Source organism: Castor canadensis, chromosome X, assembly GCF_047511655.1.
Source record: "Castor canadensis chromosome X, mCasCan1.hap1v2, whole genome shotgun sequence".
Taxonomy (NCBI): domain Eukaryota; kingdom Metazoa; phylum Chordata; class Mammalia; order Rodentia; family Castoridae; genus Castor; species Castor canadensis.
Genome location: NC_133405.1, coordinates 99,619,009 through 99,633,390, shown reverse-complemented (window position 1 = coordinate 99,633,390; position 14,382 = coordinate 99,619,009). Strand labels below are relative to the sequence as shown.

At 52.0% G+C, this 14,382-nt stretch overlaps 1 protein-coding gene across 3 annotated transcripts; it reads left to right on the top strand.

The window, feature by feature from the left end:
* The first annotated feature begins 449 nt into the window (after positions 1 to 449).
* Cdk16 (cyclin dependent kinase 16) lies at positions 450 to 12,038 on the top strand. 3 transcript variants are annotated; one of them, XM_074062164.1, is made up of 16 exons: positions 450 to 814; positions 5,598 to 5,805; positions 6,392 to 6,525; positions 6,629 to 6,754; positions 6,850 to 6,906; positions 7,003 to 7,117; positions 7,845 to 7,939; positions 8,037 to 8,099; positions 8,349 to 8,472; positions 8,668 to 8,788; positions 8,883 to 8,980; positions 9,065 to 9,170; positions 9,232 to 9,295; positions 9,436 to 9,526; positions 11,605 to 11,682; positions 11,766 to 12,038. In XM_074062164.1, the coding sequence occupies exons 2-16, from the start codon at positions 5,604 to 5,606 to the stop codon at positions 11,801 to 11,803; spliced, it is 1,512 nt and encodes a 503-aa protein (XP_073918265.1). In that variant the 5' UTR covers positions 450 to 814; positions 5,598 to 5,603; the 3' UTR covers positions 11,804 to 12,038. The 3 variants fall into 3 exon arrangements, with proteins under 3 accessions (XP_073918265.1, XP_020029543.1, XP_020029541.1); XM_020173954.2 differs by lacking the exon at positions 450 to 814 and adding an exon at positions 858 to 1,256; XM_020173952.2 differs by lacking the exon at positions 450 to 814 and having other exon boundaries at positions 9,253 to 9,295.
* The last annotated feature ends 2,344 nt before the right edge of the window (positions 12,039 to 14,382 follow it).

Below are 14,382 nucleotides of genomic sequence, written 5' to 3'. Positions count from 1 at the left end.
TCCAAACATGCGCAGTAGCGCAGCCCGTTCCCTAAAGGTCCGCCCTTCCTCTCAGCTTCGGCTCCACCCCAAGAGGCCCTCTGGAGGATATGGGACCAGTTAAAGGCGGGGCTAAGACTAATTGAACGCTCTTTGGACCAATCACCTTGCGGAATATTCAGCCTATAGTGAGAGGAGGAGCTCAGAACAAAAAGGAGACCACCATCTCGGATGGTGAAAGCCAATGAAAACCTGCGGGAGGGGGAGGGGGGAAGCGAAATCACGCCTCCACAGCTCAGCCACGCCCTTCATTCTTGCTCTGCCTCACACGGAGTAAATCCAATTGGCTGGGCCACAACCTTAAAGGGCGGGGCCGCACACGTTCACAGCGGGAATGAGCTAGCGGTGGAGGTGGGTAGCAGGGCGGAGCTAGATTGTCCTATCTAAGGTGGTAAAAGCCAATGATTATCCAGGCCACCTCTCCTAGAAAAGTAATCTCTCGAGCCTTTAAAACTCCTTCTTCCCGAGACACCTCAAGAGACTAGTCTGATTGCCTCATCTGTTCTTTTCCTCCTTGCAAAAGTCCCGTTTGCCACCATGGGGATGTACCAAGTGAGACCGTGTATGGGGAGCGAGTGGTGAGTGGCACGCCTGGTTACTGGCTGCTGCTCATCTCGGCGCTAGCAAACTTCTGGCAACATCAAAACTGAGTACTAAGCAACCTCTACATTTCCCCCTGGCGCCGTTCCAGGGCCGGCGCCACATTCTCCTGTGGGCGCGCAATGGCCGCGCCCCCTCCCAGTGCAGACGGGTTTTTTGGTACACGCAGTCCGAGGTGAGTCCCCTCCTTCCTACTTCACCCTTTCCAGCGCGTGCGTGCGCATGCGCGAAGCGCGGCGCGCGCGGCGGTTGGGTGGTTGGTTGTTCTTGCCCTGGGATCCGCCGCGTCTCCGAGAGCATTCGGCTCTGAGCCGCGAGCCTCTGTGAGCACTCGGATTAGAGGAGGCGCCAACGAACTCGGGGGCATCGCCCGCAGTGGCCAGGCTCATGGCCGGCTGAGCGGGACGCCGCCTCCGCCTCAGCCACCGCCGCCGCCGCCGCCTCCTCCTCCTCAGCCGGCGGCGGCCCGGGCCCAGCAGCCATGGCCGAAGACTACTGGGACGGGCGCCTGCGGCGAACTGGAGGAGAAGGAGGTCTCGCGGCCTCATCCCGGGCCGCCGCCCCAGGCGCCGCCGCGCCGGCCCCGCGGCTCTGAGGTTGCTCGCGCGCCCCCGCCGGTGAGCGCGTACCCGAGGCCTGGGGTGGGGGCTGCCCCTCTAAGTGTACAACCAACCCAGGCCTCGGGCGGTGCCCAGGGGTCTGGGCTGCTCGGCTAGCAGGTGCCCCCTCCCCCATCGAATTTCCCAGACCCAGAATGCACCGGGGCGGGGGTCATTTGGGGCCTCCCTGACCTTGGCCCCGCCCTGGGCCCGTCCTGTAAGCTGAGGTTGGGAAGTGCTGTGGATGCTAAAGGGGAGCAGAGTGACCAAAGGACCAAAGGGTGTGGGAATGGATGATAGAGTGATGAAAAACTCAAGGTCTGCTAATGGGGGCCTGAGCTGTGCAGAGGTCGGAACATGTAGTAATAAGCCTGTGCCTGGGTAAGGTTTGAGGTTCACTGTGTGCTAGTGGAAGGGGTTGCAGGGCTGTGAGGGGCCTGAGGATGTATAATAGCGGGTAGGGTGTTGGGTGGGGGGAGCGGGGGTGAGGCAGTTCCAAGACACACTAGTGGAGGTTAAAGCTGTAGAGAGGCCCAGTGTATGTTAATGGGGACAGGATGGTAGAGGTACCAGAAGTTGAACTAATATAACCAGGGCTCTGAGGCCCCGTGTGTGGTGGCGAGGGTCAAGACGGAGTTAATACTGAATGTTTGTCCGTGGGGATCTGCAGGGTCCAGGGTGTGTGCTCAAGGAGGGGCAAGTCTTGACTGTGTGCTAATGAGGGTCATGGCGGTAAGGCTGTGTGTGGTAATAAAGGTCTGGGTAGTGGGAGGCCCGGTGCACATCAGTGGGGGCAGAGTGGTGGAGGGACCTGAGGGTATGTCATGGTGGCAGGATGGTGGAAGACCTGAGCCTATGCTGTGGGAGGGTGATGGTGAGGGACGTGTCTTAAGAGCTTAGTGCACTAAGGGTCAAGGTAAGGTGCTGGTGTCTGTGAAGACAAGGAATGTGCCATTCCAGAAGGTGCAGGGTAATACTGTATATGAAGTTCTAGTGGCTGATAATGTGGGTTTAGAGCCAAAGGGGAACTTGAATGTGTGCCATTGGGGGAGAGCTGAGCAGTCGGAGGCCTAGAATATGCTAATGATCATCAGAACATTGTGAAGCCAGTGTATTCCTGTCCATGGGCTCTGGAGTGCGTTGAGGTTCCCGGAGTGCTAATGGGGAAAAGGGATCCAATGTGTAATAGGGGGACTAGGGCTATGAAGGTATCCAAGTGTGAACCAACAGGGGTTATGACTGTGGAGGGTTTGAAACAAAGAAGTACAGGGCAGGTATAGGTGTAGGTATGCCAAAGTGGACTCGAGCCATGGAGGACTGAAGCGTGTGTTAATAGGGGTCAGGGCTAAATAAAGAGCTGTGTGCACTAATGAGGGTCAGGCTGTTATAGAACAGTGTTTGTGTGTCCCTGGGGGACTAGGGCTGAGTAAGGGTTCCAGATGTGTTAATGGGAAGGCCCAGTGTGTGCTAGCAGATCAGCATGGAATGAAGGGCCAGCTTGTGCTGATGGAGGGGACAGGGCAGTACAAAGATCAAATGGAATGTGTGTTAAGGATGGTCGTAGCTCTAAAGGAGCCTGAGTGTAGGCAAAACCCCAGTCAGGGATCTGCAAGGTTCACTGTATGTTAGTGGGATTCAGAGTAGTGTGAAGGTTCAGTGAGTGTTAATTCGGGTCAGCTGCCTAACACTCCATGTGCATGTTAATGAGGGTCACAGTTGTGGGGAGAGCAGTATGATAATGCAGGGATCAGTGGTACGGAGAAGCAGCAGCTGGGCCAGGAAAGGGCCCAAAAATGTGGTGGCAAGAATTTCTTAGAGGAGGCCAAGTGTATGCCAACAGAATTCAGTGCAATAGGTTAGGGCTTTCAGTGCTGAACAGGGTTAGAGATAAAAGTGGAATCGTGGGTGCTAACAGGAGTTGAGATGTACTGAGGATTCTTGTGGGTCCAGTGTGTGGCCACAGGCATCAAAACAGAATGTGGAGGTGGATGCCTATGGAAGTAGCAGAGTATGATGACTGTGTCCTCAGTGGTCCCTGTGGTGTGAGGTAGTGAGTATCCTTGGGTATGAGAGTAGTCTGAGCATGTGTGTCTTTGACTATCAGGAAGAACATAGGCCTGTAGGGATGGAATTACATGTCCATTTTCTTGTTCCTCCATGTGTTCTGAAATCTATAAGCCTAGAAACCTGAAATTCTAATATTTGAAGGTTTTGCTGCTTATAAATGTTCAAGTGTGTCTGTTCACAGGGGTCTGCCCAGCTCTTCCCTACTGCTGAGAGCGTTACATGATATACAGATTTTGTACTCCTTCTTCCTAAAATTCTCCTAAAACAACTGCGAACATGTCTGCCTTTGAGGGTTCCAGTTAGAGGTCATGGACCCCTGGCTCCTTCTGGCTCTCTTCTCATCCTCCATTAAGCTCTACTTAAAGTTTACCCTAGACCCTCCCTCCATTCCCTGTCTCCACATGCAGAGCAACTGGATATCTGGCCATATGGAGACACTAGGTAGTCCTTAGAAGTTGGCCATGCTTCACCTTCCTCTACCTTCAGTCCAGTGCTCAGTCTCTGGGGTCAGGCTTTTAATGTCGTCATTCTGGGTTCTTTGTGGATGGACCTCATCCTCCACTTTGAGGTGTTTCTGCCTGCCTGGCTCCTCTTCCACTTCTGGGGGTGGCGAGCTCAGCCAAGCAGAAGTAGGGCTGGGAACTACTGGAGTAAGCACTCCGTTTCAAGGTAACAGATGACCCATTTCTCTCCTCAAATCCAGCCCCAGCCTCCTCATCCACCTCCTGTCTAGCTCTACTTCCCTTGGGCCCGGGGCCATGTTAGGCCCTGCTGTGAGTCCAGATGGTTCCTGGGCCAGGTATTTACCCCTCCTTGCTGGCCCAGATCCCAGGTGGAAGCAGAAGGCGGCCAACCTAAACCTTTCAGTGGCCCCATTCCCTTTAGCCCATCTAGGTCATCTATTGATGCCAACATCCCCGGGCCACCTTTTTTGGGGTTGTTCATGAGTGTCCGGGACTCACAACCTCAGCAAAGGTTGGTCCTAGGCCCCTCAGGCCCCTGATTCATTCATTTCTGCTGTATGTACTTTTTGAGCTTCTACTTTGTGTCAGTCACTATTCCAGGTCCTCAGGACATAGCCGTGACCTAAACAGACAGAAATCTACTCTGGCGGAGCTGATCTTCTAGTTGTGGCGGTGAGGAGACAGAAAGTAAAGAGCAGAGAAACCAATAAGTAGATGATGTCATTTCTGAGGAGGTGATGAGTGCTGGGGCAGGGGGAGAACATTGTCAAGGTGAGGAAGCTCAGGATGGTGGAGATTTTAAATAGAGTTATTCATGGGGGCCTCATGAAAAAGGTGACATTTGAAAAAGGGCCTGAAGAGGGTGGGGAGTGAGCAATTTCACAATCTTGGGGAATGGTGTTCCAGGTACCAGGAACAACTGTGCAAAGGCCCTGAGGTGAAACTTTTCTGGGTGTGGTCACAGAACAGAAACCAGGAATGATCATGGGGGAGATGAGGCCAGAGAGGTAATAGAGGCAAATGGGATAAGACCTGTGGGCCACATTGAAGACTGGGACATTTATTTGTGGTGGTAAGGGAGATGTGGGACATTCTCGTAGAGAAGAAATATAACCTGGCTTTGTAAAAAACTGGGTTGGACCCTGTGGGTCCCAACCAGATGGAACCTTTCCAGCAGCCCTGACAAGATGGTGTGTCTGGAGAACCACCCCCCCCAGCCCTATCTAGTGGTTGGGTCTGGGCAGGATCTCCCCACCCCCTATCTGGATAGAGAAGTGGGACAGTCCTCTGTTCACCATGACAGTGATTGCTGGGGGAAGTGGGAAGGTTCCTGTGACCACAGGGAGCATTCTGCCTTGGCAGCTAGGGGCAATGTGGGGCTGGTGCCAGCGGAACATGCCATTCTATGTGTGCACCCGGAACTGTATTACTGGTCCTGCGTTTTTGAGCGAGCCTCTTGTCCCATCTGTGGCTGCGTCCATCACTGCTGCTGCACCTGAGGATGCCTGCTGTGGGGCCTTGTGCTCTCACAGCAAGCCTGCCACCCTAGAGACCAACAATCTACTGGGTGGGCCCTTGCCCTCAGCCAGCCACCCAATTCTGAGTACCCAGGTGGACTACTTAGGGGTAAGCCAACAATGACAAGAGCCCCTATCCATTCTAGGTTTCTACACGTTTCCTGAGTGGTTCCAGAGGTCCATAGTGGTTGGGCAGGCACTGACACATTCATATCAGTGGCCTCCACTAGGTTGCCGTGGGCTTTAGGGGGCCCATGGTTGTCAAGCAAATCCTAATGTGTGCCCGCTTTCTACCCATGCCCCCTACTCAGGTCGCCATGGATCGGATGAAGAAGATCAAACGGCAGCTGTCAATGACACTCCGAGGGGGCCGAGGCATAGATAAGACCAATGGTACCCCTGAACAGATAGGCCTGGATGGGAGTGGTGGTGGTGGCGGCAGTGACCTTGGAGAGGCCCCGACACGTGCTGCCCCTGGGGAACCTCGCTCTGGACGTGGCCCACTCAGCTCTGCACCAGGTGTGTCCACTGTCTCTCCCTGTCCCAGTTCCTAGATGCTCCCTCCCAGCCAAGTTCCTCTTAGACTTGTGTTGTTTTGGTTTCCCTTTCTCCATTTTCTCCTCCTTCCTTGCCATCTTTTCCCAACATCCTTTGTTTCTCTGTCTGTCCATCTGTGCCCCTTTCTTTGGCCTTATGTTCAGGCCTCAAAGGGAAGAAGGTAACTTACCTGTTGTAGCTGCCCAAGGCTCCCTCTGCCCTTTTGCATTCTGGGTGCTCAGTGTCTGCCTGCCCTGGGCCTGCCTTCCCAGGCAGCTGCCTTCTTGGTTACCCCTGCCACCAGCAGCCTTCTGGCCCTGGCCAGGTATAGTCTCAGCTCACCCCTGGAATGGGGCACTCCACTAGGTAACTATTGCTCCCTCTCTTCATTCAACCTGTCCTGGGTCCACCTGGACTTCCCTGGGCTCCACCACCCTCCTGAGGGATTCCAGGCTCTTCTAGGGACCATGTGCACACATGAATGTGATGAGAACTGATATTGTATTGATGAGGGGAGGGGATGTTCTTGACCCCACCTGGCCTGGCCTCCTCCTCTCCCCACCACCAGAGATTGTACATGAGGATTTGAAGATGGGGTCCGATGGGGAGAGTGACCAGGCTTCAGCCACATCCTCAGATGAGGTGCAGTCTCCAGTGAGAGTGCGCATGCGCAACCATCCCCCACGCAAGATCTCCACTGAGGTGCTTAACCCCCCCACTCTTGGTGATGGAGGAGCTGGGAAAGGGAGTTGGGTCTGGAGAGGTAGAGTTCATGTTCCTGCTTTTCCCTTGTCTTACCTTCTAGGACATCAATAAGCGCCTATCACTACCAGCCGACATCCGGCTGCCCGAGGGCTACCTTGAGAAGCTGACCCTCAATAGTCCCATCTTTGACAAGCCCCTCAGCCGCCGCCTCCGCCGTGTCAGCCTGGTGAGCACCTGTTCCTGTCCTCCCCTCCTTTTCCTACTCCACTTCCAGTGCCTTTCCCAATCCTGTGTTAACTTGTCTTCTTCTTCACCCTATAGTCTGAGATTGGCTTTGGGAAACTGGAGACCTACATCAAGCTGGACAAGCTGGGTGAGGTAAGAGATGGCCAGGAGGCCCATGGGTACTTCCCGGGGATGGGAGTCAGTGGGAACTCCCTACACCTTCATAGTGCCTCTCCTCTCACCTCCCAGGGTACCTATGCCACTGTCTACAAAGGTAAAAGCAAACTTACAGACAACCTTGTGGCACTCAAGGAGATCAGACTGGAACATGAAGAGGGAGCTCCCTGCACCGCCATTCGGGAAGGTACAGACCCTATCTCATCTGCACCAGGCTTCCCTACCTCCATGGTACACATGCATGTGCATACACACACACACACACACACACACACACACAATGTTGAGATTGACTAAGGGTCTTTGGACATCCCCTCCAAACTCTCCTACATTAGAAGGACACATACCCAGGTAAATAATCTGGGTAGCCAGGAATCTGAATGAACCAGGGAAGGTGAGTGAATTGCAAGCCATGGCTCTTGTTTGGTTCTGAGAGCACCCCTTAACATGCTCGGAATATCACATGGAAGGGACTGAAGGTGTGGCTCAAGAGGTAGAACACCTGCCTACCAAGCACAAGGCCCTGAGTTCAAACCCCATCACGTGGGATGGATTTGAATTGCAAAGAAAGTGAGTGTGCAAATTCAGTTTTACACTGTGCTACAGGTCTGTGTACTGAGGGTTGGAGTAAGGCTCCCTTCCCCAAAACCAAAAATAGGTTGTGAAAATCTAGTGTCATGTGAACCTGGGGCTGCAATCTCAGGATTTTGCTGGATACTCTTCTCTGAACCTTACTTTTCTTTATCTGGAACATGGAGGCATACCTTCTTCCTGGCATAAAGTGGGTTAGAGCCTGTTACCATGAGGCAGAGAAAGAAGGAAACCCTAGCTCATCTATATTTGATCTTTGTCATTGCCTTTATCCTAGAGGTGGGGCCAGACTCTTACCCCATCTCACTCTGTGCTTCCTGCAGTGTCCCTGCTCAAGGACCTCAAACATGCCAACATTGTTACCCTACATGACATTATCCACACAGAGAAGTCCCTCACCCTTGTCTTTGAGTACCTGGTAAGGTTGGGTGGCAGGGGGTCCTGGGGGAAGTGGGAAGACAGCCAGGAGCCACAAGATGTGATCCTCATTCATATACCACCTCTTCCCTCCTTAGGACAAGGACCTGAAGCAGTACCTGGATGATTGTGGGAATGTCATCAACATGCACAACGTGAAAGTGGGTGTGGGGCAGGAAGCAGGGGCAGATGGGGATCCCTGCTCATCCACTCCATCCCACAGATCTCCCAGAAATGGCCTTTTCTTGTTTGTTTAGCTGGGAGCTCTTTGGGGGCATTGGGAGCCTGCCCTCTTATGTGACAAAGCTCTGGGCTCAGTGTCTTGTGTTTGGGAGGGAGCAGTACCTACTTGCTAGGGGTTGTGCCGGTGGATACCCTTTGACCTCTCCCTGCCATTCCTGCATCCTCAGCTGTTCCTGTTCCAGCTGCTCCGTGGCCTGGCCTACTGCCACCGGCAGAAGGTGCTACACCGAGACCTCAAACCCCAGAACCTGCTCATCAATGAGAGGGGAGAGCTCAAGCTGGCTGACTTTGGTACTGTCAGCCTCCCCCTCTTGCCATTAATCCCCCAACCTTACTCTCCCAGCACCCTACATTTCCATGAGTACCTAGTCTTATTCTTCCCCTTCAGCCTCTCCAAATGTTGCTTAGGGCACCTCAGTCCCAACTCTACTCCCCCAGGCTTTGCCCACGACCACTTTATTCTAGCTTCTTCTCTTCACTTCCAAGGCCTGGCCCGAGCCAAGTCAATCCCAACAAAGACATACTCCAATGAGGTAGTGACACTGTGGTACCGGCCCCCTGACATTCTTCTTGGATCCACGGACTACTCCACCCAGATTGACATGTGGTGAGGAGAGGTGGAAGTGTTGGCAAGGGCCAGGTAGTGAAGAGGGTGGCTTGGTCGCAACTACCTCCCTATTCAATGTGTTCTCTCTGCCCAGGGGTGTGGGCTGCATCTTCTATGAGATGGCCACAGGCCGGCCCCTCTTCCCGGGCTCCACAGTGGAGGAACAGCTGCACTTCATCTTCCGCATCTTGGGTGAGGAGGAGGCATGTGCCTTATTTGCTGTGGAGGCATACAGGGAGAACCTAGAGACTTGCAGTAACTCTTCTTCCCTGCCAGGAACCCCAACTGAGGAGACGTGGCCAGGCATCCTGTCCAATGAGGAGTTTAAGACATACAACTACCCCAAATACCGAGCCGAGGCCCTTCTGAGCCATGCACCCCGGTGAGGCTGGTGGGTGGGTGGGCATTGGGGGGCCAGAGTGCCCAAACTCAATGTAAAGCAGGTCCCCTTGTCCTTGTGGTAGACTTGATAGCGACGGGGCTGACCTCCTCACCAAGCTGCTGCAGGTGAGACCACCTTCCTGGATTAGCTTTGTGGGGGTGGGGCTTCCAGGTGTGGGGAAATAGGGATCCCCAGGGCAGGGTCTGAGGTGGGCAGGAAAGGAGACCTCCTTGTTGAAAAATACCAACTCCCCCCCCCAACTCAGTTTGAGGGTCGCAATCGGATCTCCGCAGAGGATGCCATGAAACATCCATTCTTCCTCAGCCTGGGGGAGCGGATCCACAAACTTCCTGACAGTGAGTGGAGCTGGGGAATGGATGGGCTAGGATAGACTGTGGGGAATTGGACTGAGTGAGATGGGGAACAGGACATGACACTGAGGAGAGCAGCTGGGACTACTGAGCTGGCTGTGTGGGATGCTGGCTGTGCCATCTCTAAAGAGGGAGGGGCATCCTCATTCACATATGCAATGGGTCATATTTATTATAAAAATGTTTTTTAGTTTTTAGTTCCTTTTACTATTCATGAAAATTCTCATGTAATTCATAAACATAGATGCAATATTACTTTACCTTTTTTTTCCAGTCTATTTTTGCTCTGGTTATTTTGGAAGTGGGGTCTTGCAAACTTATTTTCTCGCTGATCTCAGCCTCCCAAGTAGCTAGGATTACAGGTGTGAGCCTTCAGTGTCCGGCACTCTAGCTTCTTTTTAAGTAGACATTTCCATGCACAAATCATAAGTGTACAACACAAAGAATTCTAACAAACTAAACACACCATGTTAACTGTCACACAGAACAAGAACAGAGTGAGATAGGTGCTGGTGGCTCATTCTAGCTACTTGGAAGGCTAAAATCTTGAGGATCGCAGTTCCAGACCAGCCCAGGCAACAATAGCAAGACCCTATTTCAAAAATACCCAACACAAGGGACTGGAAGTGTTGCTCAGATGGTAGAGTGCCTAGCTGGCAAGCGCAAAGCCCTGAGTTCAAACCCCAGTCCCACAAAAACAAACAAAAAAACCCCAGAATGATAGACACTCCCCTGGAGCTCCATCATACCTTCTTTGGTCATTCCAGGCTCCTTCTTGGAACAGTGGGAATAGTTGTTTTGATTTGCTTCCTTTCCTTGATCCCAGGTTCTGGGGATGGAACCCAGGGCCTTACACATACTAAGCAGGAGCTTTACCACTGAACCACATCCCCGGCCCTGATGTTTTGATTCCTAACACCATAAATAAGTTTTCCCTGTCCTTAATACTTTATAGAAATGGAATTACATGGAATCTTCTGCTTTTATCTCTGGCTTTAAAAAACTTTAACATGGACTTTCCTAATATTTACATATTAGACAAAATAGTGTAAGGAGTCGACAGTACTCTAATAGATAATCAACTTAAGACCAATCTAATTTTCTCTATATCCCTCCAATTATTTAAATCAGTTTCCATCCCAGATACCATATTTGTCTTTAAATTTTTTTTGAGATATGATCTCACTATGTAGCCCTGGCTGGCCTGGAACTCACTATATAGCCCAGGCTGGCTTCAAACTCACAGTCTTCCTGCCTCTGACTTCTGTATGCTGGGACTACAGGCATGTAACACCATGCCCATCCTTAAATAATTTTGCTGTGTATATAAATACAATCTCTTAAAAAGATTTTTTAAAAGAATACCTATCGCTGGGCAATGGTGGCTCATGCCTGTAATCCTAGCTACTTGGAAGGCTGAGAGCAGGAGCATCGCAGTTCAAGACCAGCCCAGGCAAATAGTAACTATCATTATCACACCAAAAAAATTACCTGCTTTCCCCACTGAATTAATGTTTGAATCAAATCCCAAAACGCCATCTATCACCTAGATTTAATAATTGGTAACTGCAGTACCACTATCACACTTGACAAAGTTAATGATTTCTTTGTGTCATGCAACAGGGAAGATGGGATATCCATCTTCCCTGGTTGTAGCTGGTTTGTATGTGGAATTGATTTTTTTTTGGTACTGGGGTTTGAACTCAGGGCCCACAACTTGGGCCACTCCACCAGTCCTTTTTTGTGATGGGGATTTTTGAGATAGGGTCTGATCTCCACCTCCTGAATAGCTAGGACTACCAGCATCTGGCTTAAAAAGAAAAAAACCTTCTTTTTTTTTTTTTCCTGTGGCACTGGAGTTTGAATTCAGGGCCTCATATTTGCCAGGCAGGCACTTACTGCTTGAGCCACTTTGCCAGCATTGTATGGAATTATTTCACACATGAGTCAAGCCTTTCAAAGAAGGGGCAACTTGTTCTAATTCCTGCAGTGGGGCTATGTGGGAGGTAATCCTGGATGGCTCCATGGGTCATCCCCCACTTCTGTGTCTGCTCTATCCACAGCTACTTCCATATTTGCACTAAAGGAGATCCAGCTACAAAAGGAGGCTAACCTTAGGTCTTCATCTATGCCTGACTCAGGTAAGTGTGACCCTCCCCTCCCCCTGCCCCACCCACCTGCCTGCTTGCTGACCAACAGCCGTCTGCTCTGCTTTCCCCTGCAGGCAGGCCAGCTTTTCGTGTGGTGGACACCGAGTTCTAAGCCAAGTTCTAGGCCACAGACCAAGGTCCCAGCAGGCAGCAGCTGGAGGGATGCCACACCCCTCAACAGGGCAGCCCCCCCAACTGCATCCTCCCTGCTTGCTGCCTGCCTACCTGCCTGAGCCACGCTGTCCTGCCCACTTATCCCTACCATCTGCACAAACACCTGACCATTGGCCTGTCAACCTACCCATTGGCCTGTCTGCTGGGTGCTAACAAAGCTCTCATCACTCCTTTGTTTGGTCTGTCTCTGTGTGTTGGTAGTTGCCGGCGGACAGCATGGCCATACCAGCCTCCCACACTGAGGCTAGGCCTACCCGTCGTCATCATACCCCTCCCCCCAGGACCACTGCCCCACGGCCAGCCAGGGCTCTGGAGCTAGCCCAGGCTGGGACTCTCAACTCAGACAAGAAGGTGGCGATGCCTTGGGTCTGAGGTGTCCTCTGCCTGCTTTCCTGCCTATTCCACCTGCCTCATGTTGTGTAGGCCTTCTTTTTTGTTTGTTTCATTCATTGTTTTTTTTTTTATTATTTTAAATGAGGTTCTCATTTTTTAAATGCAATATCTCTGTATACAGACTGGCTGGGTCCCACCCCCTGCGTGTGGCCCTCCCACAGTATTTTGTGCAATGAAGCCCCACTCCCAGCCTTTCAGAGGCAGGGACACAGCCCCTATTCAGAACCCTGATCATCACCAGACCCTGGGATCGGCTATGGGAAAGCATGCCTCGGCTACTCGCCTTCCTCCTCTGCCTGACATTCCCAGTCACTGCAGGATCTGGGAATGACTGGAGACTCTGGGAGATGGACATGGTGGGTGGGGTCCACTCTTTCCCTTCTGCAGTCCCATAGCCGGAGCCTCCTTCTCAGGGTCTCCCCAGCCTGGCCCTCCTGCCCTGTCCCTCTTGGTGCTGTTGAGTAGGGGCCCTGCCAGGAACTGACCAACTCAGCGAGCAGCCATAGTGTGTATATGTGCACAAGCAGGGACAGAGGGGCATGTGGGGGTTTGTTACCGGTTGTTGCCCCTAACCCCTGGGAGGGTGGGGCAGGGCAGGGACAGTCTCCAGGGTCAGTCCTGGATGGGTGGTTACCTCCCCTTCCTCCACCCTAAGCTCCGGGGCCCTTAAATGGGGTGGGAGGGCAAGGGAGGGAGCCCTCCTAGTGGGGTTTGGGGGGTTGGGTTCCTGAATGCACCATAATCGCTGTATGAAATATTAAAAAGTCTAAACTGAAAAGTCTGAGTTGCACATCCCTATAAAGGCAAGGGGGCTTGAGCTGGGGTGATTGCTGAGACCTTGGCAAATTCATACCTGGTCCCATCATCCAGGGACATAGCAAGACTATGAAAAAGGCCTTAGGGATTTCACACAGGATGGCGGAGCATGAAGTTGAAGCAATACTAGGACAGGCCTGAAAAGTAGTGATAGGCTGAGACTCAGGCTGAGGAGCAAGGTTTATCTAGGGATATGAGGAAGCCTGACAGGGTAGGGGCTGGAAGGTGTGGAGAGAGAATGAAAGAAGGATGGATTTTGGACCACTGAGCAGATGGAGGAATCCTTTAACACGGATCAAGTTCAGGAGTAGGGCCAAAGATGGAGCTAGAAGTTTGGTACTGGTGTCCATGAAGTAATGGAAACCATGGACATGGGTGAGATAACCCTGGGAAGGATGCAATGGTTTCTGAGAGGCCAGAAGCCAAATGGCACAGCTTAGGACTTGCCCTCAGGTATGAGTTGAAGCTTTTAATGTCTTCTGTGAATTCTAGCTCCCATCCCACCATCTTGGGAAAAGCCAATAATAGACACAGGTGGGGTGGGCAGAGCCAGGCAAATGCAAGTTCTAGCAAGTTTAAGTGGATGTTTACTGAAGCTCAGCAGTGGTGGCCTGTGAACCTCTAGTCACTGCTGTGTCCTTGTAAGCACTGATATCCCAGCCTACAGCCATAGGCTGCCACAGTGGCTGTGGTGTCCCAAAGATAGGAAAGCAGCACACCCTGCTTGTTTTCTTGTAACAGGGCTGGAACTACCACAAACACCTCAGCAGAGTTGGTGTGCCATCTCTTGGATAGACCCATTTCAAATGCCACATTCTTTGGGGGCCCACAAGTGGAAGAGCTGTTTCTTTTTTTCTCTCAGGGCTTAAACAACTGAGTTGTGACCCTTTATCTGTGCCAGGTCTGGGTTGAGGGTTGGAATTACAGAATACACATTCTGCCCCACAGAGGTTAACTGAAAGTAGGTAAATAGTAGCTGGGCACTGGTGGCTCACGTCTGTAATCCTAGTTACTTGGGAGGCTGAGATCAGGAGGATCTCGATCAAGGCCAACCCAGGCAGCTTGTGAGCCCCCATCTTCAAAATAACCAGAGCAAAAGTGGACTGGAGAGGTAGCTCAAGCTGCAGAGTACCTGCTTTGCACACGTGAAGGTTTGAGTTCAAACCCCAGCCCCCTCCAATAGGTAAATGATGAGGTTATATGAAGGTGGGGAGGACTGACATTGTGCAAGGCGGCAGACCTGTAATCACAGGGGCTTAAGGGTATGAAAAGGCAGTTTGTTGCCTGTGGGGACTGTGTGGTAATAGT

Coding starts and splice junctions, on each gene's coding strand:
- Cdk16 (XM_074062164.1), top strand. CDS start 5,604: ATGGATCGGATGAAGAAGATCAAACGGCAGCTGTCAATGACACTCCGA. Junction 7,118..7,844: donor CTGCACCGCCATTCGGGAAG/GTACAGACCCTA, acceptor TGCTTCCTGCAG/TGTCCCTGCTCAAGGACCTC. Junction 11,683..11,765: donor TTCATCTATGCCTGACTCAG/GTAAGTGTGACC, acceptor TTTCCCCTGCAG/GCAGGCCAGCTTTTCGTGTG.